This window comes from Petaurus breviceps, unplaced genomic scaffold, assembly GCF_028583685.1.
Source record: "Petaurus breviceps papuanus isolate PSGF00001 unplaced genomic scaffold, PetGlider_PUasm1.0 90630, whole genome shotgun sequence".
In the NCBI taxonomy this organism is placed as follows: Eukaryota; Metazoa; Chordata; class Mammalia; order Diprotodontia; family Petauridae; genus Petaurus; species Petaurus breviceps.
Window position 1 is genome coordinate 1,313,876 of NW_027187291.1, and position 27,121 is coordinate 1,340,996.

Genomic DNA, 27,121 nt, shown 5'->3' on the forward strand with positions numbered 1-27,121 from the left:
CAAACAAGATATAGGGTAAATTGGGGATATTCTTAAGGGGAAGGCTTGAGGTGGGATTTTAGCTGGGATTTAAAGGAAGCCAGAGAAGCCAGGAGGTAGAGATGTGGAGGGATAGTATTTCATAAAAGGGGAATGGCTCATGAAAATTCCCAGTCTGGTGATGAAGTATTTTGTTCGAGCAAAAGCCAGGAGGCCAATGTCACTGGGGTGAAGAGTATGAGCTGGGCAGAGCAGGGTATAAGACGACTGGAAAGGTGAAAGGGGCCAGGTTGTGTAGAGGGTTCTGGAAACCAAATAGAGGGGTTCATATTTGATCCTATCTTTAGGTCAAATCTGTCCCTTAGGAAGACTAATTTGACAGCTGAACTGAAGATGGACAGGAGTGGCAAGAGACTTGGGGCAGGCAGACTCAGCAGAAGGCTACTGCGCTAGTCCAGGTGTGAGGTGATGAGGGCTTGTACCAGGGTGGTGGCAGTATCAGAAGAAAGAAGGGGGCATATTTGAGAGGTGTTGCAAAGGTAAAATCGACAGGCCTTGGTAACAGATTGGATATGAGTGGGGTAAAAGAGAGGGAGGTTGTGAGCCTGGGTGATTGGAAGCCTAGTGGTACCCTTGAAAGTAACAGAGAAGTTCTGAAGGGGGAAATAATGAGGTCAGTTTTGGATATATTGAATTTAAGATGTCTATAGGACATCCAGTTTGAGATGTCTAATAGGCAGTTGGAGATGTAACTCTGGATGTAAGGAGAGAGGTTAGGGCTAGATAAGGAGATCTGAAAATCATTAGCATGGAGAGGATTATTGAATCTGTGATAGCTGGTGAGATCACCAAGTGAAATAAGAGTGTACACACATGTGTTCATGAGCACATGTGTACGCATGCATGCACACACACACTCCAAATCCACGTTTATCTAGAGTCCCCAAAACATAAAGTCAAAAGAACCTTTTTTATAGTGTTGTACAGCATAACGATAAATGACATACACAACAATGGTCTTGAGCCACTACAAAAACATGAAGTACCTTCTAAGTCATCAAAAAAAGTTCAAATTATGATCAGCATAGTTTTAGTTGAGTTGACTCAAATTAAAAAAATTGGTAATCCACACAGAGCAGTTGTTCTTAACCTAGGGCCTATGAACTCTTTCTTTTTTTAATATTTTGATAATGATTTCAATGTAATTGTTTTCTTTTGTAGTCTTGTGTATTTTATGCATTTAAAACCACTATTCTGAGAAGAGGTCCATAGGTTTAATCAGAGTGACAAAGGGGTTCATGGCACAAAACAGGTTAAGAACCTGTGATGTAGGGAGAGGTAACATGGTATGTAATGGCTAGACAGTACAGGGCCTGGGTTCAAATCCCACTGCTAATACTTCATAGCTAGACTGTGGGCAAGTCATGCTACCATGCTGAGTCTCAGGCAACTCTCCAGGACTGTAAGTCATAGATGGGCTATGATCAGTTCAGTGGAGGCAGTTCTCACACTGAGAAAATCACTGGTCCTTGATGTATTGATATAATCTATGTACAGTCTAGGTGGTAACTCTCATTTAAACTGAATGAGAATATTCAATTAATCAAAGCTTGCTTTTCCCTAGTGGTAATGGATAAATGGAAATTTACTCTGTGTGTCATTTATACCCTCCAGTAACATCTTGCTCTAATGCCTTATAATAGCTAGCATTTATATAAGCACTTTAAGGTTTGTAATGTGATCAACATGTTATCTTATTTGAGAAGGGGAAAGGGAATAAGCATTTATAGAGCCCCTACTATGGTCTAGACACTATGTTAAGTGCTTTAACTAATATTATCTTATTTGATTCTTGTAACAACTCACTGAAGTTGGTACTATTATTATCCCCATTTCATAGTAGGGAAAACTGAGGTAAACAGAGACTTGCCCAGGGTCACATAGTTAGTAAGCATCTAAGTCTGGATTTGAACTCAGGTCTAGTTGCTTTAGTCCCAATGCTTTATTCACTGCACCATCTAGCTGCCTCACAACATCTCTAGGAGATGTGTTACTTTTAGGGTTAGGGACAGACCCTGGGTTCTTGAAGGCTGTCTTACAACAGACTGTAAACTGGCAGGTTCTACCAAGATGGAAAGGCTTTGAGCACAGGCTCAGCAGCAGATTTACGTGTCTCTAATTTGAGAACAAACCCTGCTCAATTCAGAAAGACATATGTGTATATGTGTGTTTCATATATAATATTTACTATTGTTCATTTGTTTCAATAGTGTCCAACTCTTTGTGACCCCATTTGGGGTTTTCTTGGTAAAGATACTGGAGTGGTTTGTTTTTTCCAACTCTTTTTACAGATAAGGAAACTGAGGTAAACAGGGTGAAGTGACTTGACCAGGGTCACACAGCTAGTAAGTGTCTGAGGCCAAATTTGAACTTTTAACTCCAGGTCTGGCTCTCTATTCAGTTTACCACCCACCTGCCTCACATGTAATATATAAAATATATGACATATATGGGACATATATATTTTATACACACACACGCCTTTCTGAATTTAAGTGGGCTTGTCCTCAGATGACAGATAGACATATATATTTTGGTATAAGGAGAGTTGTCTATGATGAAAAATGGACTTAGATGAGAGGAAATTTTTTCAAGATGCAAGAAAGCGACGTCTGGTTTCCAACCCACACTCCTCTTCCTACCTTGCTCAGGATTCGGATGACATCACCTCGTTGGAAGGGCAACTCATCTGGATGGTCGCTGGTACAGTCCCATAGCCCCTGGTAATAATTAGCATAGTTTCCTAATGAAAGAGAAGAAAGATATATGGTTAAAAAAACCCATAAAAAACTAGTGACTCCATCAGTGGAGGGCCACCTATTTTCAAAGGCCTCAAATTTCTAGCTGGACATTGCAAAGTTGGGCTTGAACTGATACCCAGGAAACCTGACACTTTAGGGATGGAGCCCAGCGACAGGCATATATTAAAGCAGTTTCACACAGACTGAGCCAAGGAGAGGATCATTAGCCAACATAAAATATTTACAGATCACCACCAGTAGAATATGACTTGGCAATGTGATGAAATGCATTTCTTCATTAATAGAAGAAAGTCAAGCAGGATATCCCACTTATTTTGTAAATTATCAAGAAAGAGAGGTCTCTTCCATCCAAACACTTGTTGATCCCAAAGCTGGCTTACCTGGACTGACTTTGCAACATGCATTGATATGGATAGGAACTGTGATCTCATTGGTATAGGGAACTTCTGGATAAGGAAATTCTCTTCGTCAATGCAGGCTGGCACCTGATCTGCAGTTTATAAACTAAAGAGAGTTGCCCAGAATACTGAGGGCACAGTGACCTGGCCAGGGTCACACAGCCTATAGGTGTCGGGAATGGGATCTGAATTCAAGTCTTTCTGGCTTTGAGGCCAGATCTCTCTCCATTGTGTTTCACTGTATTTGAAGGAGAGTCTGGTAAATGAAGCTGTGTAAGGAAATCATTCACTCTGGACCAGATTCTTATACTTTAGGCTCTGTTACTACACAGAAGCTTTACCTTGGGCACCCCTCACCCAGGTACTGTCTGATGTAGTCAACAATAAATACCAAAACGATCAGTCCCACTCTTTAACTGGAACCAAGGGGGTGTCTCATCCATTACAACTAAATCCTGGGTGGGCTAGCTCTTTTCCAGCATTTTCTTCAGAGACCCTGAACATGTCTGCCAGGATTTATTTCCTCGCCCCTGGGAGATCAGAAACTAAAGTGATCTGCATTAAAAATGAAAGCAACTGAAGAAGACAAAACAAGCCTCAGAAACACTGGAAGAGATTTACTAGGCTTCTCAGCGAGCAAGACTAGATGGCAATGATACCACGGGACAACCATCGATTCTTAACAATGAAGAATTTGTATTGATTTTCTCCTACCCGGAAAGGTTAAACACTAAATAGCACAAAGTGGGAGAGGATCCGGGGGGGGGGGTTAGAAGGCAGGGGCTCTCATGCCCAGCGGGCCACAGAGAACATGGGGATGGCTCCTAGCTCCTGAGTAGGCTCCATGAATAAGAGGCTGGGTGGAGAAAGTCAACGTGCCTGGATTCCAAACTTCAGCTATGCCCAGACTCTTTGGGTGTCTCCCCATCCACCAATGAGGGCAGGAAGACATGGACCTGCCATAACTGAAAGGGACCACAAGTAACATGATACCTGGAATGTGAGAGACTATACTGGGGCCAATTTCTGAAGAACCCGGGCTGTGGAAACCCTGCTGAGTAGCGAAGGACATTAGTATTTCCTTGGAAGGTATTTAAGGGAGCTAGATAATGGGAAGAGCACTGGTGTTATATGTATTTTGGATTGGACTGGCCTACCCTTGGTGATGGTAAACAGTATGGCATAAGTCAGCAGACAGAATGAGAGGAAGGGAAGGAAATACACATTTGTTAAGAGCCAGGCACTGTGTTAAATGCTTTATAAATATCTAATTTGCTAGTTATTATCCCCATATTTCAGTTGAGGAAACTGAGGTAAAGTGATTTGTCCCAGGTCACATGGCCAGTAAGTGTCTGAGGCTATATTGGAAGTCAGGTTTTCCTGACTCCAGGCCCACTTTGCCATCTAGCTTCATAGCTAGGAGGCACCATTTAACTACAGCACTTGTAACATCTGGTCCTACATCTTCATCCCTCATTTAATCACTGTGGTGTGTGAATGGGTACGTGGGTGGTATTTACAGGTATCTATGACAGTTTTGAGTCATGCTGCTTAAGAGCCAACACAGAATGTGCCAGAAATGGAGAGGTAAGTCATGATCAAAGTTCTGGTCAAGTTTAGCCTAGAATTGTCTAGTCTTGAATTATAACAGATAAACTTAATTCTAATTTTCTATCCTAGAAAACAGGACTCAGTCATGGGCTCTGGGTATAGATAACAATGAGAGATCATTGAAGGAGATTGCTTTCTCTGGAATTCCAAGCATTTATCCAAGTATCTGAAATTCTCTTCTCACCTCAGTCTTCAAAATACTTCCTTTAAAGCATCTTTTCCGCAAGGCCTTTCTGATTCCGCTAGTTATTAGGTTATTAGTCAGTACTCTCTCTCTCTCTCTCTCTCTCTCTTTCTCTCTCTCTCTCTCTTTCTCTCTCTCTCTCTCTCCCCCTCCCATATATCCTGTTTATTTACTTATGTACATCTAGTATCCCTTCTCTACCCCCCCCCCCCCATGTAAGTTCTTCAGGGTGGGGAGCTCTGTAGTTTTGTCCCCAGCAGCTAGAACAGAGCCTTACACACAGCAGGCTCTTTGAACACTAAGACAGATGTTTGTTGTATTGAAATGAAAGTACTCAGGATGGGAAGTAGGGAGGTGTGGTCCATGTATGTGTATATGAATCCTACCAGAATTAGCTCCCTATGTCCCATGGAAAAGAAACTTTAATATGACTTTTACAAGAAAACTGGGGGCAGTGCATGGTAAGGGCAGACACTATCGACCTATGATAGACTCTTGTAATGTGTGACATCCAGTTACTTAAAATGTTTTCATTTTTAACAGAGGAGGAGCTCAGGTTTAATTTCTCAATACATGGAACTGTTACCATTCAGAGCAGACAACAGAGGGCAGCAAAACAACAAATGAGTACCACTATGACAGCATTTTGCCATAGAGTTAAGCATATGCGCATTTCAAGGAAAAACATGTAGGGAGCACAAAGACAAAGAGGAATTTGAATGAATTCTGGAGGGACTCCAGCTTGTCAAAATAGGAGGGAAGCAGTGGAAAAGCATGAGTACATTTTCATTTATAACAGGCCTAACCTGTTATCATCAAGGCCTCTGCTGTCATGGATAGTGTTAGGCGGCTCCTGGGTGGCACTAAGACTGACCTGTTGCAACCACACAACAGTGGATACCAGAGGCAGGTCTCCAAGGCTAACTAAGGCTAACTCTTCTATTTACTATGCCAAACTGCTTCTTTACTCTTGGAATAGAAGAACAGAATCCTGTAATGATACAGTGGTCAGCTCTCCAATATGGGGGCAGCTAGGTGGCACAGTGGATAGAGCCCTGGACTTGAAGTTGGGAAGACTCATCTCTCTGAGTTCAAATCTATCCTCAGACACTTAATAGCTGTGTGACCCTGGATAAGTTACTTAGCCCTGTTTGCCTCAGTTTCCTCATCTGTAAAATGAACTGGAGAAGAAAATGGCAAGCCACTTCAGTATCTTTGTTATGAAAACCCCAATGAACTCTGTTTGCCTCAGTTTTCTCATTTGTGAAATGAGCTGAAGAAGGAAATGGCAAACCATTCTAGTATCTTTGCCAATAAATCCCCAAAAGGGGTCACAAAGAGTAGGATATAATTGAAAACAACTCAACAACATCAATTTGAGTAGTAGAATGTGATCCCTACTAATGAAATCAAAGGACCAGTCCCTATCTCTGTCTCTCAGAGATACTATGATACAGAGGTGATTCTGGCTTCTTGAAAGCTATGCCAGGGGAATATGAGCACTTAGCAGGTTCTATTAAATTGGAAAGGCTTCACTCATAGGTTTATTGATAGACTTTTTCTGTGATCCAACGACCAGCTCAATTAACTTCAGAGAATGTAGGTCAATTAATTTTTGGTCAAAGTAATTTCTTTAAAAAAAAAACTTTTCTTTTTTAAAATTCCAAAAACCAAATAAGATGTTTAATTAATGAACATTAAGTAAGATTAGCATATCCATATATACAAAGGAGAATACAAAAAGAGGATTGCATATACAACCATAAATTTGAACCCAGAAGGATTTTTCTCCCTCTAAATAGGTGACAATTCAACAAGTTATTTTCAAAGCTGTCCATGTTTCCTACTGAACTCCCTTCTGTGAACCAAAATAAATACATTGATGACTTCATATGGTCTTTAAAAGAAAATACAACTCCTCCTTCTCCTGTGCAGTCTGGCTCTCGCCTACCTTTTCAGGCTACTGCACAAATACCCTTTCACATGCTGTGCCTTTGTCCTCCATGCCTGAAATGCACTACTTCTTCACCCTTCTTTAGAGGATCTCTAGCTTCCTTCAAAACTTAGCTCAAGAGCTATCATTTATAAGAAGTTTATCTTGATCCTTGAGTTCATAATGCTTTCCCCTGGGAAATTATTTTGATAATGGGAGTAATTAAGGGATCCTACCCCCTCTGCTGGATTGGAACACTGCTCAGAGAGCCATTTCCTGGAGCATGTAGGAGGCTGAGCCTCTGCCTCAGTCTCTTCCAGTGGGTCCTAGTATCAGACCACTTCTGGTGACACATGTGGACACATGCTAAGTACGTGCATGACCAGAGGCTTCTGGTTGGTTCCTCGATGGCCATGACAGGGGTAGGTGATGTGAGGGTGAGGAGACCTGTGCAAAAGAGGATTGGTCACTGAGCCAGGCTCCCTATTGCCCTCCAGGATCACAAATAAAACCCTCTTTTTGCCTTTAAAGCCCCCAGCCCTTTCCAGTCTTTTTATACCTTATGCTCCTCTAAGAATCCTGTGACACAGCAACCCTGGCCTCCTGGATGTTCCTCATCTAAGACACTTCATCTCCAGACTCTGGGCATTTTCACCAGCTGTCTCTCATGGCGGGGAGGGGTGGGGGGGAGAAGAGCTGGAGTTCTTTCCCTCATTTCCACTTCCTAGCTCCACAAAGCTTTCCTGGTCCTTCCTTCTTCCTCTACCCCCACTTTATCCTCTCTTTACCTTGCTCATGCGCAATGGTTTTCATGTTGTGTCTCCCACTAGATTCTGAGCTCCTTGAGAGTGGGGACTGCCTTTGGCTTTTCCTTGTATCCCCAGAACTTAGCACGTTGTCTGGCATATAGTAGGAGCTTACTTAATAAACGCTAACTGAGCCAGGAGGAGACTGGTTTTAAGAGAACTGACTTTACCTTCTCTTGCTCTGTTTCTCCTCTCTTTGAAGAGTGTTGCTTGGGACTCAGGAAGTCTCTCTCTTGGACTTTTAGTGAGAACATATGGCATTGGAAAAGTAGCTAAGCAGAAGCTTAGCTTTGTGCATGCTCCAGGATATCTCCCCTCTTAGCCTCCTCAGACCGATTACTCAGCTCCATGGGAAGTGCATTATGATTTACATATATTTTGTATTTAATTTCCAACGTACACATTGTTCCCCCTAAATAGAATGTAAGCTTGAGGGCAGGAACTATTTTGTTTTTATCTCTGCAACCCCAACAACCCAGCACAGTGCCTAGGACAGAGGAGGCGCTTATTAAATAGAATTAGGAAGAAAATATAGAATTCATGGTCCTTTTCTCTGACTTCCTGAGAATGGAATGAATTTGGGTGGCTAGAGGGAAGCATCTCTGACTGGAGGGGAATCAGCAAAAAATTTCCTTTGCTGGAAAAAAGCGGAGTCTGTTTTTACTTTAAGAGCATGCAATTGATTATGAATATATCATTTATAGTCATATAATGATTCAATTAAATTAATGTTTACTATGTACCTCTCATGTGCAAAGTCCTATGCTCAATGCCAGCCATCCAGAGACAAAATATGGTTCTAGTACTCAAGAAGCCTGCCTTCTACAATAATAATGATAATTCACTTTTACATGTGTCTTTATGGTTATAAAGTGCTTTCATGAACATTCTTTAACCTGATCTTCATAGCAGTCCTGTGAAGCAGGCAATGTAGGTGTTATTGTAGCCACTTAGATGGCCCAGTGGATAGAATGCTGGACCCAGGGTTGGGCAAACTGGACTTCAAACCCACCCTCACACACTTACTTGCTTTGTGATCTTGGAGAGGTCACTCACACACTTGCTACCTAAGTTTCTGTAAAATAGGGATAATGACAGCACCAACCTCTTAGGGTTGTCATGAGATAATATTTTAAAGTGCTTTGCAAATCTTAAAGTGCCATATACATGCTTTATTATTATTTACTATTAGATAAATAGCTATTATTATTATCTTCATTTTATAGATGAAGAAACTTAGGCTCAGAGAAATTAGATCACTTGCCTCCTGTAACAGTTTGTAAGTGGCACAGCCAAGACTCAAACTCTGGATCTTCTGACTTCAAATCCAAATTTCTTCCTACTATATATCTCTATTTCCTACTTACTTAGATGGGGACCATCTCCAGTCATCATGAATCTATATCTTGCCACTGGACCCAGATGACTCGGGAGGAGAAAGTGAGGCTGGTGACTTTGCACAGCCCTCCCTCACTTAAATCCAATTCACCTGCAAGTCATGGCATCAACTTCCTGATGTCATGGGCCTCTTCAAGAAGGACAAACAACAACAATAACTTACTGATACAGGTCTATCTCCGCTCTAGGGAAGTTTCCCCATATCTAGAGCATTCACATCTGTTTTGGATTACAATTATCCATACCTATGTCTGATCTCACCTACTAGTCTACAAGTTCCTTGAAGATAGGGACTGTGTTTTATTTAATTTCCTGAATGCTTAGGAGAACACTTTGCACTTAGTTGCTGTTTAACAATCTCCCATTGAGATGTTTTATAAACAACTCTGGACTTAAGAACTCTGATTGAGTTGGTGACCAACCACGACTACATAGGACACTGATGAAGCATGCTGCCCACCTACTGACAGAGGTGATGGATTCTGGGCGTGAAATGAGACACGTATTTTTTTTTTTTATTACATGGCCAATGTGGAAATTAATTTTGCTTGACTATGCATCCTTGTAATATGGATTTTTCTTTTCTTTTTTACATTGGGGTATGGGAGATAGGAGGTGAAAAAATAGATTTGTCTTAATTAAAAAAGAAATGTTTTGTGACTAACTATATAAGACAGATTCTGTGACATCTGAAAAGACTAGCCTGGGAGTATGTCACAACTGTGATGGCTTATGAAGGGGAAACACAGAGAACAAAGGGGAGGGCTGAGTTCCAGAGGCCACAGATGTCACAAAGCACACCAAGGGTGGTTAAGATGGGCCGCTTGCCACACTGTCAAGAGCCAGCTACCCCAAAACTTTGCCATTTCATCCAATATGGAATTGGTACAGGGTATGATTCTGATTATACCTAATCTATACCAGATCCATAGAGAGCAGGAGGGCCAGAGTCTGCAAAAGTCTCAGAAATGGAGTCCTTTGGTGAGGTAGGATTTGCTTTGTGGGCTAGATATGGGTTTTCTTGAGGTTTACGTGTCTCTGGTAGCATTCAGGGATCAGAAGTGGCACAGGATTCTGACCATTTAATTAATTCGCAAACATCCTCATTCTCATTTCCAGGACATTATTCCACCTAATTATTTTTTTCCAGTCTGTCCATTTGGAATGAAAAACAAAAGAATAAAGCTTAATGCCAGTATTTCTCAATGTCCCTCCATGAATATACCTCCCCACTAAATACAAGGCTGGTAATTCAGAAGCAAAGCACTAATATATTCAGCATAAAACAGACAGAGGACCTAGAGCAATAATGACAACACTAATAACTAAAACAGTTATAACAATTAACAACAATTAAAATGATAGAGAAGCTAATGGGTATGATCACTGCATTTAAATTGCTGGCAGAGCTGAGATGGACTTTTTCTGGAGAAAGAATGGGATGGAATCTTCTACTTTTTCCGACAGGCAGAGATCCAAGTGCTTTAGTCTATTTTAGAAAGGCTAAATGCCAAAGCAACCAGAGTGGAACCTGCTATGCCAAGAAAGGGAATAAATCAAGAAACAAAAAATGTGTTTGCTTTTCTTCTTTTCTCTGGTTAAAGCTATGGGAACAGGCTTAGGTCACTGTGCTCCAAGCTCATATACTTAAGGGATGTACCTTTAATACTGATGGGATTACCTATGTGTTTCTCTCTTATCTGAGACCAGGTGAGATGTCTCTCTTGACAGGTCCAGTAACTGAACATCAGTCTCTAGACTCTGTTAGGTGGAAACTCTGTAAGTCTATACTTCACATTTTCTTTCAGCACCTTGAACTCCCTTGGGCTTTCTAGGTCATGATGGTCAACCTTAGCTTTTTTTTTATCCCCCTTTTGTGTGTGTGTGTGTGTGTATAAGTAAGCAACGGTGTTAAGTGACTTGTCCGGGGTCACACAGCTAGTAAGTGTCCAAGCCAAATTTGAACTCAGGTCCTCCTGATGTCAGGACCACTCCTCTATCCACTGCACCACCTAGCTGCCCCCTGTTGATCCTAGCTTCATTTATTTTTAATTTTTTTGCTTTTTGGAGTAGGGAGGGCAGGGCAATTGGAGTTAAATGACTTGCCCAAAGTCACACAGCTAGTAAGTGTTAAGCGTCTAAGGCCGAATTTGAACTCAGGTCCTCCTGACTTCTGGGCCGATGCTGTATTTACTGCACCACCTAGACGCCCCCACTCTTAGCTTTAGACTGAGAAGAATGTGGGTTTGGGGTTCTTGAGTTTAAATTGTGACTAGGCATGAGAAACTGAAAGTTGAAGGCTCACTTGGTATGATACTTTAATTTTTTTATTTTTTTGCTTTTTGGAGGGCAATTGGGGTTAAGTGACTTGCCCAAAGTCACATGGCTAGTAAGTGTTAAGTGTCTAAGACCAAATTTGAACCCAGGTCCTCCTGATTCCAGGGCTGGTGCTCTATTCACTGCACCACCTAGCTGCCCCCAGATATTTTAATTTTCTTAAAATAATGGGGCCTAGTATTGGGCATACTGTTTAACACTTCAAGGATCTGAAAGATTCTCATTCTGAGTGCTCCCTCCGTCAACCATGACCATGAGCCTTCTGAACCAAGGGGAGTCTTTGAATATTGCTATGGCCTCAAATTTCAACCAGATGAGGTTTCCTCTTCTAGAATGCTCCTTGAGGGCAGTGCTTTGTATACATTAAAGTTCTACATAAATGCTAAGGTCTTCCTATTTTTTCATGTTTATTTAGAATAGCTTTTTATTATTTTTACTCTAAAACCAATTTGGCCCTGAAACTCCATGGGAGAATTAATGTAGAAAATGCCAATAACCGGAGCATTAGTTGATTTTATCTGACTTGAACCCAGTGCTTCCTGACTTGGAACCTTGTGTGACAATTTCCCAGTGTCCCCAGGCAATTCTCCAAAACTCATCTGTAAGTCACAGATGAGTTGGTGATTTTCTTCAATGGAGTTTCTTTTTTTTTTTTATTAAATGTTTTTTCAATTAACAAAATTTCTATTTTTGTTAGAAATAAATTTCTAACAAAATTCTAAAAAAATTTCTATTTTTGTTAGAAAATAGAAAAAAATTCTATTTTCTTTTCCTCCAACCTCCTCCCACATTAGGAGAAAAAAAAGAAAAAGTCTTTCCAACAAATATGCACAGACAAAACAAATTTCCATGCTGGCTACTTCCAAAAATTTCTGAATCCTTAGTCCATCAACTCTTTCAGGAAGTGGGCAAAATGCTAGCTATTCTGATGATGATGAGGGTAATAATGATGATGTTGTTATGTATCCTTTGCAGCCACAAGTCAATAGGCAATTTATTAGGCAACTGTTGTGTGCTAGGCATTGGGGATAGACGGAAAGGCAAAAGACAGTCCCTCCTTTTGAGAAGCTTGAAGTCTAACGGGGTAGATGACACGAAAACAAGATTTTTATATATATACATATCACACACACACACACACAATTGGAGATAATCAACAGAGGGAAATGGACTAGTATTGAGGGGAATCAGGAAAGACTTCTCATATAAAAGGAGATTTTAGGCACTTAACTGATTGATTAGCCCCCTTTAACCCGGCTAGGCTAGGATAACTACTAATGTCTGAAAACCTTCCCAGCTTAGTGGTCCTTACTAGAACTTACTTTCTACTGACACAGCCTTTGAGGGACCGGAGTCCTCTTTATACCCTAATGAGGTATTAGAACAAATGAATAAAAAACAGAAGCAAAACAAGAAGGTCCATTAAAACCATTCAACATGAGCATGAGGAGGGGAGGGGCTGGTCAAGGAGGTTCCAAATCATATCCATTTGAAATTGATATTGGTTCAGGCCAGGCATCTGAAAGATGCCACATCCAGCTAACTCAACTAACTCGGCCTGAGCCTTTGATAACCGTTCGAGAATGAAAGGTAAGATACTGTTGTCTCTCAGCTAGGCTGGCCAGAAAGCAAGAGAAGCAGCTGATCCCACCTAGCCCTGGGATCCTGAATCTGGAACGTAATACTGTCTTTTGCCTTTCTTTGTGTCTCTAGCACATAGCACAGTGTCTGGAACGTGGTAGGCACTTAATAAATGTTTCCTGACTGATTGATTTATACAATTTTGGAATGAGAAGTCTCTCACTGATCCTGACCTCCATCTTTCTGCCCTTTTATTAGGCTGAAGTACAGCTAGGTAATGACTAACAACTGTTTGGTCTCGGGGAAATGCCTGTTTTAAAAGTTCAGGGCTACAAAATACTTGCTGTGGCTGCCATATGCTTCCTTGGCCTAGTAATTCATTATAGTGGGGAGGGGGGACTTGGGTGGTGAGAGCATCTCAGCTCTCAATCTCAACATTCAGCTCTGTTCTGCAGGAACAGCTGAACTTCTGACTTTTATTTGGCTGAGTTTGCCAATAACACATGGGCAATAATGACCTGTTTGGAGGTCTCCTTCAGTCAGACACTGACTAATCAAAGGAATAAAAAGTCTGAGGATGATTTGCTCTTCCAGAACTGCTTATTACATGACAGGGTACACCCAAGCAATGGCCTGTGATTTTATTAAGGACAGCATGGACCAAGTTTCACCTTGGGCACCTATGCAAGAGGGATAAGAAGAAAAGATAAGTGTGAGTCACTAAGCCCCAAATCAGACAGTCTTGTACTATAAAAGTAAGGCTGAAGGTTGGAACCCAGTGTGATCAAAGGCACTGAAGAGTCACTCATTAAAATAACCCTGTTACTAACAGTCATGCTGTAAACTGAGCCCTTTATAGATTGAACAATCAATACTACAAGCCTGTGATAGATTTTCTAGGTAACAGAATAAAATAAAAGAAATTACATTTTATAGGGTTATTAACACCCAATAGGAGTGCTTTTCTCTCCTTGCAATGAAAAGTTTTCACTGGAGCTCAGAAATGTTGACAGTTTTAGCTGAACAAGCAAAAGGACAATGTATAGGAAAGGAGACTGGTGATATATTTATTTTTCTCGTGGAATGAGGGGTGGTGGTGATGGTGCTCAGATTTTAAAGGCATCATCGCTGTTAGAGGTATCTCTGAGCTAAAGGAATAAGAGTTCTTGCTTGCTTTTAGTTGCAAAGGAAAATGGCAACTGATAGAACACTGACCCAAGTGGGTTTCACAATCTAGAACTTGGGCTAAAGTCTTTTACACTAGGATTCACCACTGACTGTCACATCTTCTCAGATCCCTCCTGCCTTTCATATGCTTTCATATATACTGCCTTCCCTCTCTCCCTCATCCATTCTCTCTTCCCTCAGCTACTGTTTTTTTTAAACCATTTTATAGATAAGTGATAGGGCCTCAATGTTCCATTTTTATGGTCCCCTCTAAAGCTCCTTTGGAGAAAATATACAATATAAATTCAATAAATAAATAAGGAATTTTAAAATAAAATAAACAAGGAATTTTAAATAAAGTTAAATATTATTATTAAATACAATTTAAATTATTAAATATTAAAATAAAATAAATAAATAAGGAATTAAAAAAAATTCCTGCCTCCAGATTCTGCCGAGGGAGCAAAAAGTCTTCTTCAGCTTTTTAATCACTGAGACACCAAGCATCACAACCAGTAGAAAATATAAAACACTGGAGCATGTTTAGGGCTTACTATATGCCACAACAGCTCCTACTTGATTGTAGGGGTGGGGAGAAGGGACAAGAAACTCAAGGAACAAAAGGAAATTTTTCTTTTAAACCAAGTTGAATTGTAGCTATTGGTACAATTAAGGAAGGGAAAAAAAACACCACATTTTCCCCCTTCCTAGACATGAACCACAACAGAGGGGAGTGGGAAGGAGGAAACGAGGTGAAGAACGAGTCTGCTACTGAATTTTAGAGGCCTGCCAGAAGTCTATTTCCTGAATGGAGGTAACTGTGAAGTTGAGTTGTAGGAAACACATACTTATTCCACCCACTACAGGCTCACACACCCACATAGACCAAATAGTTCTCTCCTCTGCCAGAGATGGAAGTTTGATGGGGAAGAGAAGCAGGTGGGGCCTGGCTTGGTCAGGAAACAGATTTTCCATTTGAATTCTGTATAGTGAGTAGAAATCAGTGTTCCTAAGTAAAAAGCAAGGGACTACCCTGGATTCCTCAGGGAAGTTCTAGAATGCACTCAGCCTGTATTGTGATTGTCCCAAGGCTACTTGAAGGTGGGGGGGAGGCAGCATTCCTCCAAACATACTTGTCTCATTGTCTCTAGCCCCCTCCCTCTTTTGGGACAAGCTGTCTCTGTCATCTTTGATGTGTCTCTCTTCTTTCTCTCCCTTTGGCTGTCTGAGGTTTATGAGCCTGGGCCTTTCTTTAAACCTTTGTAGTCATTTCCTGGAGAGAACACAGCCCAAGAAAAATGGGGCTTGGAGCTGGGGAGGGTGCAGATAATAGAAAGAGAAGGGAAAAGGGACAAAGAAAGAGAAAGGAAGGAGGGAAATAAAAAAGGAGAAGAAAAGAGAGACACAAAGAGATACACAGACCTAGAGACAGTGAACCAGAAGCAGATCACAAGCTCAGGCTTTTATACTGGGATCTCTGTTACTGAGATTCTAAATCAGGAACAATTCAGGTACTGCTGATGGAATGAATGTCCTTGAGGTGACACTTGAAACATGCAGTCTTCCTTTACTGACAACAGCTGAAGAGGCCCTTGGTGAGCTTCCTGCCACTTTAAAGAGGCTTCAGAGGGGCATCTGACCTCAGAAAAGATGGGTTAACTAACAGCCTGAAGCATGGTTAACCGTCTGGGATGAATAAGTTGTAATTCTGTATTCAACCAAACTGTTCCATATTCATTTCCAAATGTGCCTGGAATCAAACAGGGCCATCAAAAGTCAGCATCACCCAGTAATTCTATTCTTCACTCTACATTCACTCTTCAGATCTGACACATCTCCATTCCCCTCTGAACTTGCAATTTCTGGGCTTCTTAGAGAGGAGACATTTCCATTCTCTGCACTCTTAATCCTGTGGGTTCTTAAGAGATGAGGCAATTGCACAGTTCCACTGTCCTGATTTAGAAGTACTGATAGGAAAAAAAAAATAGGATCTGGTTTAGATCTTCCCCCTCCCTGTGGTGAGTCTGGGGTGCCACCCTGCCCCGGGGATTTTGGTGTGGAGACACTCAAGTTCTCTCCTAATTCTCTCAATGAGAGAGTACAGTTGTGTTTATATTCTCAAAAAAGGTGCTTTCTCCAGTTTGAAGCAGATACATCCTACAGAGTTATTTCAATCACTCAAAAAGCATTCACCAAACACTTACTGTGTACTACCCATGTGCCATCCACTGTGCTAAGTGCTCTAGATGGAAAGAAAAGCAAACATGCAGTCCCTGTCCTCCAAGAGCCCCCATTCTAACCGGGTGGGGTGGGGGAAACACCATGCTAAAGACACACAAGCAGCTTAAATGAGATTAGGAAGAGTGGATGGGGGCAGGAATAAGGAAAGGTCTCTTGCAGAAAGTACAATCTGAGCTGAATCCTGAAGGGAGCCAGGGAAAAGGAGGGAAAGTCAGGAGGGAGAGCATTCCAGTGAGGGGAGTGAAAAGGCAAGGAGTCTAGGGAAGGAGTGTTATGTGCAAAGAGTAGCAAGTAGGCCACATGCATGAACCAAGCTTTGTGTACCTCTTTTTGGCTGACTTCCACTGTCATCTTCAACCAGATCAAGCTCTTCATCTGTTGGGAGAAGAAAAAATAAAAGATCGATATTAGAAAGTGGTGCTGAATGGTGTTGAGTCATGGTTGCCAAAGAGAATGAGTGGTTCCTAGAGGGCAATAGAGAGGTTCAAGGTGAGTGTAAGACAATGCATTCCAAATGGGGAATTATGGAGAACTGGAATAAATTATGTCAATCAAAGAAATATTTGAGCAAAAAAGATGCCAGGCTGGTATAATATGATCAAGGTTAAAATAAAATAATGGATGGAAAGCATTTTGCAAACCTTAAAGTGCTATATAAATACCAGTTATTATTATTATTTTTCTTGTTAAGTCTACAGTGACTAGGCCCCCAGTTTGGTGATGAATTCATTCCCTGAAACTTCTACTGCACTCAAGCAATCTTTACAGCATATATAAGGGTATGCTAGTGTTTTAACAACTGGGCTTTTCTGGGGAAAAAAAATGAATGTCACAAATTTAAGTTTAATTTGGATTATGAACAGATTGTTGAATTTCTATGTCTAGACAATCTACAAAATAATACAAAGTTTTGCATGGCCTTGAAAAGTAGGGATGCAGTATGGTCTGGGGGAAGCTTTGTAGGTGGGCAACAAATGAAGTCTTTTCAAAGAGGGAAACAGTCAAGCAGGTTCCCCATCTGGCACCTGGCCTTCATGGAGAGGAGAAGCCCAGCAGAAAGGAGGTAGGAAAGCGAGGCCTACTGGTAGAAGGGTGAGATGCTCCTTTGTAGCTAACTGCCATTACTCTATTAGAACTGGGCTCTCGGGGCGGCTAGGTGGCGCAGTGAGTAGAGCTCTGGCCCTGGAGTCAGGAGGACCTGAGTGTAGATCAAGCCTCAGACACCTAAACACACACACACACACACACACACACACAAAACTAGCTGTGTGACCTTGGACAAGTTACTTAACCCCAACTGCCCTCCAAAAAAAAAAACAAACTGGGCTGTCACTCACAAAGCTATTTTCTCCAGTATTCCTGATCACAACCCCATCCTGTGTCCCTTTCGTCAATGCCTTCTTCCCCTAACGTTGCTTTGTGTGTTGGGTGACTCTCTTGCTTTTTTCTAACATCAAGAGGATGCCAGTACAGCACATAGGTTGTATATTGAAGGCCTGACTCAGGCTCCTGGTGATGTTGTTGTTGTTCAGTCCTTTCCATCATGACTGACTCTTTGTGACACTATTTGGAGTTTTCTTGGCAAAGATACAGGAGTGGTTTGCCATTTCCTTCTCCAACTCATTTTACAGATGAGGAAACTGAGGCAAACAGGGTGAAGTGACTTGCCTAGGGTCACACAGCTAGTAAGTGTGTGAAGTTGGATTTGAACTCAGGTCTTCCCAACTCCAGGCCCAGCACTCTATCTGCTGTGCCACATTGCTTTTTTGTATGTATTTTCCTTTGAACTAAGTTTTATGGGATATATCAAAGGACTCGTGTATGTCATGGTTTAAGCCTGGTTGAACTACAAGACAAAGAATATAGGCAAGAGAAGACAGTCTTTGAACACAGGCATCTGGAAGATAAATTATTTTTAAATATCCATAAAAAACTCTACTCAAATATAAGAAGGATATTTGATGCTATCAGTATAGGGAATCCCTGATATGGAAACTTGATTGTTACAACCCAGTTTATGCCTTGCTAATTATGTCCTAGGGTGTTGCCCAAGCTAAATATATGACTTGTTCAGAGTCACATGGCTAGTCAATAGTGAAAGGCAAGGTTTGAACCCAGGTTTCTCTGAATTAAAGTTCCCAGGATTTTATCTACTATGCTTCACTGTGCCTTTCACAAAACAAAAACAAGAACAAATTACATACCTTTAAAGAAGTGATCTCATTTCAGAGAATGAATTTTTTTTTAAAATTTAAATTTAGGGCTTGATACTGGGGGAAGGGCAAGAAGGCAGAAGTAATCCACGTCAGGAGAGTTACAGCTTTCCAATACTCCTTTCCTTTCAACCTGCTTACATCCTGTAGTAGAAGCAGCAATCTTACTTAACTCCTAGCTACAACTAAATTCTCCCAGACAGAACATACTACTTATCCTCTGACCAAAATGAAGCTCCTCCTCTGTTCCTATTCACTGACTTCACATGAAGGAAAATGTTAAAAATGAGATCTTTTCTGGGTACTTTCAGGTTCAGAGGCACCTGCTAAGGTGAAGAAGGGACTGCCCTTTTGCTGATCTCATGCAATTCAATCACACACAGAGAAAGAGAGATACAATTTGCCGTGTTTAGGCACTTTCTAAAGAGAGTTTACTCCACCTCTACTGCCTGGCCCAGATGTCTCCTCTTCCCAATTCTAATCAATGTAAATTAGGTCAGATCTCCACTGTGAATTACAAATTGGATCCGAAGTTGTAGGGTCACCATGACTGCTATTCTACCTCCTCCTCCCCCGACATTAGATGGGAAGCTACACCAAAGATCTTTTCTAAATAAATCAGACTTTATTGTAAAACTCGGCCACTGACGAGACATAACCTCATTAGCATTGATTTTAAAATAAATTATTGAAAGTGGCTTGCCTGCTCTTTGCATTTGTAAAATAGGAGAATGTAAATGTATTTGCAATGATAAAAAAGACAACCAAACTTGATTCCTTTATCCTTTCAGACAACAGCACTTAATCTGGTCAAGGCACAAAAATGGAAAAAAAAAAGTCTGCTTGTCTATGCTGTTCATTTCCAGATCAGACACCCTGTCTTTTACTGAGCCTTTGGAGTTACCTAGAAAAAAAGTAGAACTCTGGCCCCATATATCCTGAATGCCATTCATTATCATCAATAAACTCTACTGTTATAGACGTGACCCTGGCAGTCCTCAGCTCCACATCTTTGCCATCTAACCCTATACTTGCCAGAGTAGATGAGAATCCAAGAACTTGACTTTGGTGGCCAAAGGTTCTTGGATGATATTGTCGATCAGAGTGATGGGCATTATATAGTTATTTGGGTATAGGTTCATCTCTTCTACTAGACTATATAAGCTCCTCAGGGGTAGGTGTAATTTTTCATTTCTATATTCCTATCACCTAGTACACTTCTACCTAGTGAAATGGTGGGCAAATTAACTGGGACAAAATAAAATAATTACATTTATCAATTTATACAGTAAACCTTAAAACTTTTTACACTGTCAAAAAACCTCATAATATGTCCTCGTTTTGTTGCAATCACTTGTTTTATGTTATTTGTCATTAAGTTCACAAGAATTATTCTTCATTGTGAAACCACACTTTTTCCACACTGGGTATTAAATGTACCTTTGATAAACAATTCATTTTTCCAAGTCTAACCTTAATTATAACCCCTAGGTTTTCTATGGGATTTAAATTGTGTGAGTTCCTAGACCACTAAAGAATCTTTATCTCCATCTCTTTAAAATATTTTAAAATCTTTAATGATGTATCATATGGTATAAAGTTATGTTGCAGTATCCCAGCTCCAGGTGGGAATTTCTTTAATTTTAGTACAATTTTGATTCTCAGTATATTTATCACAAGTTAACAAGGACAAGATTTGCAGACTCACTTGAAGTAAAATTCTCCTAAACATTTTTTGGGCAGATGTGTGATAGAGATGCCTAGATTTTACAGGCTCACTTGAACTTCTTCTGACAAAGGTTTTGATATAACCTTCAATAGAAAAGTGAATTTCATCAGTAAAAATTACCTCTTTCCAATCTTAGCACTCCAGTCTTTGTATTGTCTTGCCCACAACACACATTTTTTTTCCCTTAACAATGGTTATAAACTTAAAAAAAAATTAGTCTTCTTACTATACTTCAAACTTTTAGAAGCCTAAGCCTCACTACAGAAAAATCAGTAACAGCTCCTACAGTTGTCAGGTCCTAGTGTAGGTCTTTGCTTGTTTTCTGAGGATTAATTAGAATGTCTTTCACCAATAGTTTATTAGTTCTTAGTTCGTGTTTTCCACCAGATTTTTCTTTGTTCTTCAGTGTGGCTGCCTGTGTCTCACTGTTAAGCTTGAGTGATTCCTGAAATGCTTGACATTCCCAAACCAACAGCTGCTGCAATATTTCTAACAGTTGTTGAAGTATGCTCTTTAAGAGTTACAGATCTTGCATATTTAGTTATAGTAATGTCTGCTCTTTAAAACCACAAAGTTAAAAATGCAACAAAAGAGAACAATGAAGTGTGTTTATAACTTAAAATAGAATATCAGATGAGCACTAACTAAAGGGAGGAAATCAACTGAATCGAGTTTCATAAGGTCACGGTCACATGTTTTAAGTCATAACCACTGCTGTCACAAAATGAAAACAATGCTTGTTCAAAGTAATTTGCATACTTTGTAAGTATGGTGCTTTATAAAATATAAGTAGGTGCTTAATAAAAGCTAAATTAAATTTATTGAATTGTGCCCTGGGATCTCTAAGAATGGAGCATATCCACATCATGAACACATCTTACAATCAGAGCTGAGAAAAACTTAAAAAAAAAAAAGTCAGTGAAAGGCATAACCTGGATGTGGAAAAATAGGGACACTAATGCAGTGCTGGTGGAGCTGGAAACTGGTCAAATCATTCTAGAGAAAAATTTATGAATGTGCCCAAAGGGTTATAAAACTGTGTATACCCTCTCACACAGCAATATACCACTATTACTATATAGGAAATCAAAGAAAAAGGAAAATGTATAAAAATTATGTACACAATATATGTACAAAAAAGGTTTATAGGAGCTTTTTTTTGTGGTGGCAAAGAATTGGACATTGAGAAAATGCCCATAAATTGGGGAATGGCTAAATAAGTTGTAGTATATGATTGTAATGGAATACTATTGTGCTATAAGAAATGACAAGCAGGATGCTTTCAGAAAAACCTGGAAAGACTTACATGAACTGATGCAAAGTGAAGTGAGCATAACCAGGAGAACAGTGTACATGGTAATAGCAACATTGTATGATGATCAACTAGGAAAGATTTAACTAATCTGATCAAGATAATGATCCATGACAATTTCAAAGGAGACCTATGATGAAAAAATGCTATCCACCTCCAGAAAAAGAACTGATGAATTCTGAAAATAGTTTGAAGCATATTTTTTCACTTTCTTTATTTTTCTAGCCACCCCCCCTCTTTTTTGGCAATATGGCTAATGTGGAAATATGTTTTACATTATTTCACATGTAGGATGGATATCCTAGTGCTTGCCTTCTCAGTGGGAAGGAAGAGGATTTAGAGAGAGGGAGAGAATTTGGAACTCAAAATTAAAAAAAAAAAAGAAAGGCATATTCTACGACGGGTTGTGGATGGAAATGTTTTTAAGTTTATTCTGCATTACTTACACTTTCTTAAGTCTAGACAAATTTATAAATCAATTTTTGATTTGTATTTCGTAGATTTCTGAGGTATAAATGTTCATACTGAAAATTTAACAGCTTTAACAATCAGTTGTGAGAGTCAGTTTGAGCTGGCTCCTACATATTCCTGCTGTATGCCATATTAGTACCTTTTTAACTCCATGGGTTACCAGCGGTTGCCAAATGGATGGCTGATGCCTTGTCTTGGCCAATATTTTATCACAGAAGCCAGGGCCTCTCTTCCTGATATGGGATAGTAGGGCTGATTATTTTAGTTTAGATGATCTAACCAGGAATCTTGATTAAACATGAACTAATGACCTTCAAACCTCACAGGAAAGAAAGCTGCTGGTTAAAACTTGCATGCTCCTCCCAAAACCCGTTCAAACAAATAAAACTCTCATCCTCTATCCTCTGTCCACTCCTTCTACTTGAGCCATAATTTTATTTCTTAATCAACTGCAATGAAAAGATCTATTTTATGCTAAAATACTTGCTGAAATTCTCTTTAATAAAAATATTACTCAGCATTTTCTATCATTAAGCCTTGTAAAACACGTCAGGTGTAAACTTTGTATTAAATATCAATATCAGCCATAGACTAGAATGGCCTTGCAAGATGACTCAGAGACCCTGTAAGGGTTATGGGATTTAAAGATCTTCCATACCCCATTGGACTTGCTGACGTAGCAGGAAGGGGCGGAGCAAGAGGAAGCGGAAGCCAAACTAGAGTTCCTGTGGTGGCTGGCGGTGGTGGCGACGGCGGCAGCAGCAGCAGAGGCAGCGGCAGCGCGAAGCCCTTTCTGAGTTAGCCAGAATTTCTGATAAGGACTCCTGCTGAGGACTGCCAGGGGCCGGAGTTGCTGGGAGAGCGCTTCCCGGACGCTGGGTGGTTGCTGTGAGTGGGGAGAGGAGGACCTTTGCCTGAGGTAGCCTGTTCTGTTTCAAAGGCTTGAAAATGTGGGTGCTTTCTACTTTATCTACCTGTGCCAATGTCATAACTACTCTGATGGCTTTCACTTTCTGGTTTTGGGACTCATTCTTTTGGTATCTTAATAAATTTTCCAGCTTATTCCCCCATATGGCAAGCATGATGTATTTTGTGATGGATAATTATATCAGCATATTTGTAATCTCCATAGGCACTGTGAATATGGCATTGCTGATACAGACCCTTAACCTTTGAAGGCTATTAAGCAACTAGCTTCAAGATATGATTGGTCTCTAAATTTACATTAAATGCTTTACCTTGGTCCCAAATGTCCCCATTCATTCACTTGTTCAGTAAACATTTATTAAGTGCCTACCATATGGTAGGCACTTAATGCTAACCCAGTTCTAGACATTGGCAATACAAAGATAAAAATGAAATGGTTCTGCCCTCAAGGAGCTTATATTCTACAGGGATGGGACACAATACAATTCTACAGGGAAGGGACAGATAAATAAATACAAAATATATAAAAAGAAAATACCAAGTAATTGGGGTGGGAAGAGAAGGCTCAAATAACTAGGAGGATCAGGAAAATCTTCATGTAAGTGGTGGTACCTGAGTTAAGTCTTGAAGGAAGTAAGGGATTCCGAGATACAGAGGTGAGGAGGGAGTGCATGCCAGGTATGTAGGGGCAGCCTGTGCAAACACGAGAGACACTTGAGAAGGTAATGAAGGAAGCTCATGTAAAAAGTGATAATATATAAGACAGAGCAGTACAAAATTGGCATTCAGTGTATGGAGAGGAGATTCCATCCAACATTCTTGGCCCAGTGACTGTATTTCTTTTCCTTTTTTTTGGAGGGCAGAGCAATTGGGGTTAAGTGACTTGCCCAAGGTCACAGGGCTAGTAAGTGTTAAATATCTAAGGAGGATCTGAACTCAGGTCCTCCTGACTCTGGGGATGGGGGTGAGGGTGGGGGTGGAGATGTTGCTCTATTCACTGCGCCACCTAGCCACCCCCAGTGATTGTATATCTAGTGAAGGGTTGAAAAGGGGAAAATCCACCTCAAAGGGATGTACAGGGGAAACTTCCTAAGACACGGGCCTTCTTCCTGAAGCCTTGCTTTGATACCCCTAGATAGAGAAATAAATGGAAAGAATAGTTAAAAAAATACCTAGTTCCCAAAAGAGGCTGGGGTAGAAATGGGAGAGAAATCACTCCCTTCTCAAAACAAAGCAAAGCAACAGAAATGTAGAGGGCTAATTGCATCTAAACCATTAGATAAAGGGCTCTGAAGCTAGATTAGTCAAACATGCAAAGGTGGATGAGTCCAATGAGTAAAGGGAATACAAAAGAAAAAGGAGAAACAGAAACCATAGTATAGCATAGCATAGGTATGTTATAAATCTTAGGGAAAGCCAGCAACTTTTCAGTCATCCCCGAAAGGGATGAGTGAGAAGCAGGCTGGCACTTGGAGCTTTCTGATGGTGAACCTACCACCTTTGCTGTTGTTTCTTGTAATAATCTGCATCCTGTCTCCACTGGGGGCTCCTGCTGAGTTAAATATTTTACTCAGTTAGTGCCCAGTAGAAATCAGACCTTTAGTGCTGCTTTAAAATGCCTGTAAATTCTACCTTGTGTGTGTCTCCTCATGTGCAACCTGCTCTTGTGAAAATGCAAACAGCTTTGTTCATGAGCCTTTAAAAATACACACATACTCACCCATTCACCCACCTATACACCCACACCCCCATACCCACTCACCCATAGAAACACTTAGACCTTAGACCACTCTGAAACACTCCCCTTCCCCTTGGGTAGATAGCTCAATAGAAAAAACAAAAAAATTCTACAGGAAGCATTGTTTTTGATTGAGTCATAAATTAAAAAACAAAACAAAAAATCATATGCATTATTATAAAGCAGTCTATTTTACAGGTCTAATAATCCCTTTGGAGGCAGTGTAGGCAGCCCTGGAATGTACACAGAAATTCCCAGGGTGGGCTCTTCATCTCTTTTTTCTATCAGTTTACTGGAAATTTCTCTAGAGAACAAAGTTGGATCCTGTTGCTATATCACTGCTGTAGCAGCAGGTTCAGGTATAGCTTCTTTTTTTTTTTTTAAGCACTTGGGGTTAAGTAACTTGCTCAAGGTTACACAGCCAGTTATTTCTGGATGTGGTGCTAATCTGAGCCTGGATTCGATCCTAGGTCATCCTGACACTGGAGCCGGTGCTCTTACTCGCTGAGCCACCTGGCCGCCCCTAAACAATTGGGGTTAAGTAACTTGCTCAAGGTTACATGGCCAGGTGTTTCTGGGTGGGTGCTAAGTGTCTGAGCCTGGATTCGATCCCAGGTCATCCCGACTCTGGGGCTGGTGCTCTTACTCAGTGAGCCACCTGGCCGCCCTTGGGATATAGCTTCTTAATGATGTTTCTCAGGTGCCTTGTTGGATTCTAGCCTCAAGACCCCATACAAAGCAGAACCTGAAAAAAGTGGCCTTTTTTTGGGGGAGGGTATCCTGACTCATAAACGTGGGCCCACAGTTGCCTGCAAAATAACGTCAGTTGGCGATGGGAAGGGGACCTCTGAAAAGGCCTCCCATTTTCCCTGCATTACTTTCATGTTTTCCTGCTGTGGTTCCCTGTGGTTTAATCTGTTTCAAATGCGATCTTAAAATCAAGGGCCCCCATCTGCTCAGCACGGATGTGCAGCAGCCCCATGGGATAGCTGGCTTCAAACCAGGGCTTTCAATATTCTTGCTGTGGCCAACATCACTCTGGTCCAGCTGAAAACCTTATATGCTCCGGCTTCACCCCAGAGGAAGGAGACCTACTCCTAAAGTGAATTATTCTGACACAAATGTACTTGTACACCAGGTTTTACTCGATGATTCAGATGCTGTGATCATTTTTATGTGCCTTTCATTGAGCCCACAGCACATATAGGGCTGCTGGGCTTGGAGTTGGGAATGCGTAGGCTGAAATCCCACTGAGACTGGCTTTTTGATCCCAGATGGATCACTTCATCTCATGAGTTGTGATCCTACTTGGGAGGGGCTTCCTCGACACTGACAAGGTATCAGACCCTTCTCCTGTTCCCATGAAGTCTATCGGCACTCTGGGGCAAGAGGAAGATCTCAGCTACATAGCTTCCCTTACTGATGAGAGGGTAAGAGCATGTGGAAGTCTCTCTCCTTGAGAGGGTTGGGATTAGAAAGAATGTCACTGCCCCATATTCTTCACAAAACCCATTTGCCTGGGATAATGTAACAAATATTAGAGGCAGGAGCTATTTGACTCTGTGAATGGGGCTGCCACATTAGCACAATCCAACATTGACTGTCGGCTGTCCCTACACCCAGCACCTGGCCCCTGCAGTAAAAATGGGCCTGAGCAGAAGGTATGCCCGGCATCCCATCTGCTCAGGATTTTCAATCTCACCTGCTTTAAACACACACACACACACACACACAGCTGAATATTTCTAACTAGACTGTTTAAGGCAGTGGTTCTTAATTTTTATTTTGTGTCATGGGTCTCTGGAACTCTGGTGAAGCCTGTGGATCCCCCTCTCCTTTCTCAGCATAATGCTTTTAAATGAATAAAATAAAATTCTTAAGATTACAAAGGAAACCAAATACATTGAAATGTAATTTTTTTCTCACCAATTTCATGAATCTCCTGAAATCTATGCTGGGATTTCTTGGGGATCAATGGACCTCAAGTTAAGAAACCCTGGTCTAGGGGCTGGGTGGGGGAGGTCTGTATAGTCTCCACTTTATAGAGGGTACTATCCTACCCAAAGTAGAATGTTCAAATCTCTTTACTTGGTATGCAGTCCTTCTATGGGACAGGATGGGGGGATGGGAGGGAGAGATGTAGGAGGGATAGGATAGTGAGAGGAAGATAAGATAAAGGGAGAAGAGGCAAAGAACCAGGTGAGAGAAGGGTCTTCCCATTTTGCATTCTCTCTCTCTCTCTCTCTCTCTCTCTCTCTCTCTCTCTCTCTCTCT

The 27,121-nt window shown here is 40.9% G+C and overlaps 1 protein-coding gene across 3 annotated transcripts in view; it reads right to left on the reverse strand.

Annotated features, from left to right (window-relative positions):
* Window positions 1-27,121, reverse strand: part of SKAP1 (src kinase associated phosphoprotein 1) — a 391,122-nt gene that overhangs the window by 38,981 nt on the left and 325,020 nt on the right. For all 3 annotated transcript variants that reach the window (XM_069064333.1, XM_069064332.1, XM_069064334.1), the window contains exons 10-11: window positions 16,782-16,832; window positions 2,682-2,782 (exon numbers count right to left, since the gene is read on the reverse strand). In XM_069064333.1, coding sequence (XP_068920434.1) covers window positions 2,682-2,782; window positions 16,782-16,832 — 152 coding nt within the window. The remainder of the gene's footprint in view (window positions 1-2,681; window positions 2,783-16,781; window positions 16,833-27,121) is intronic.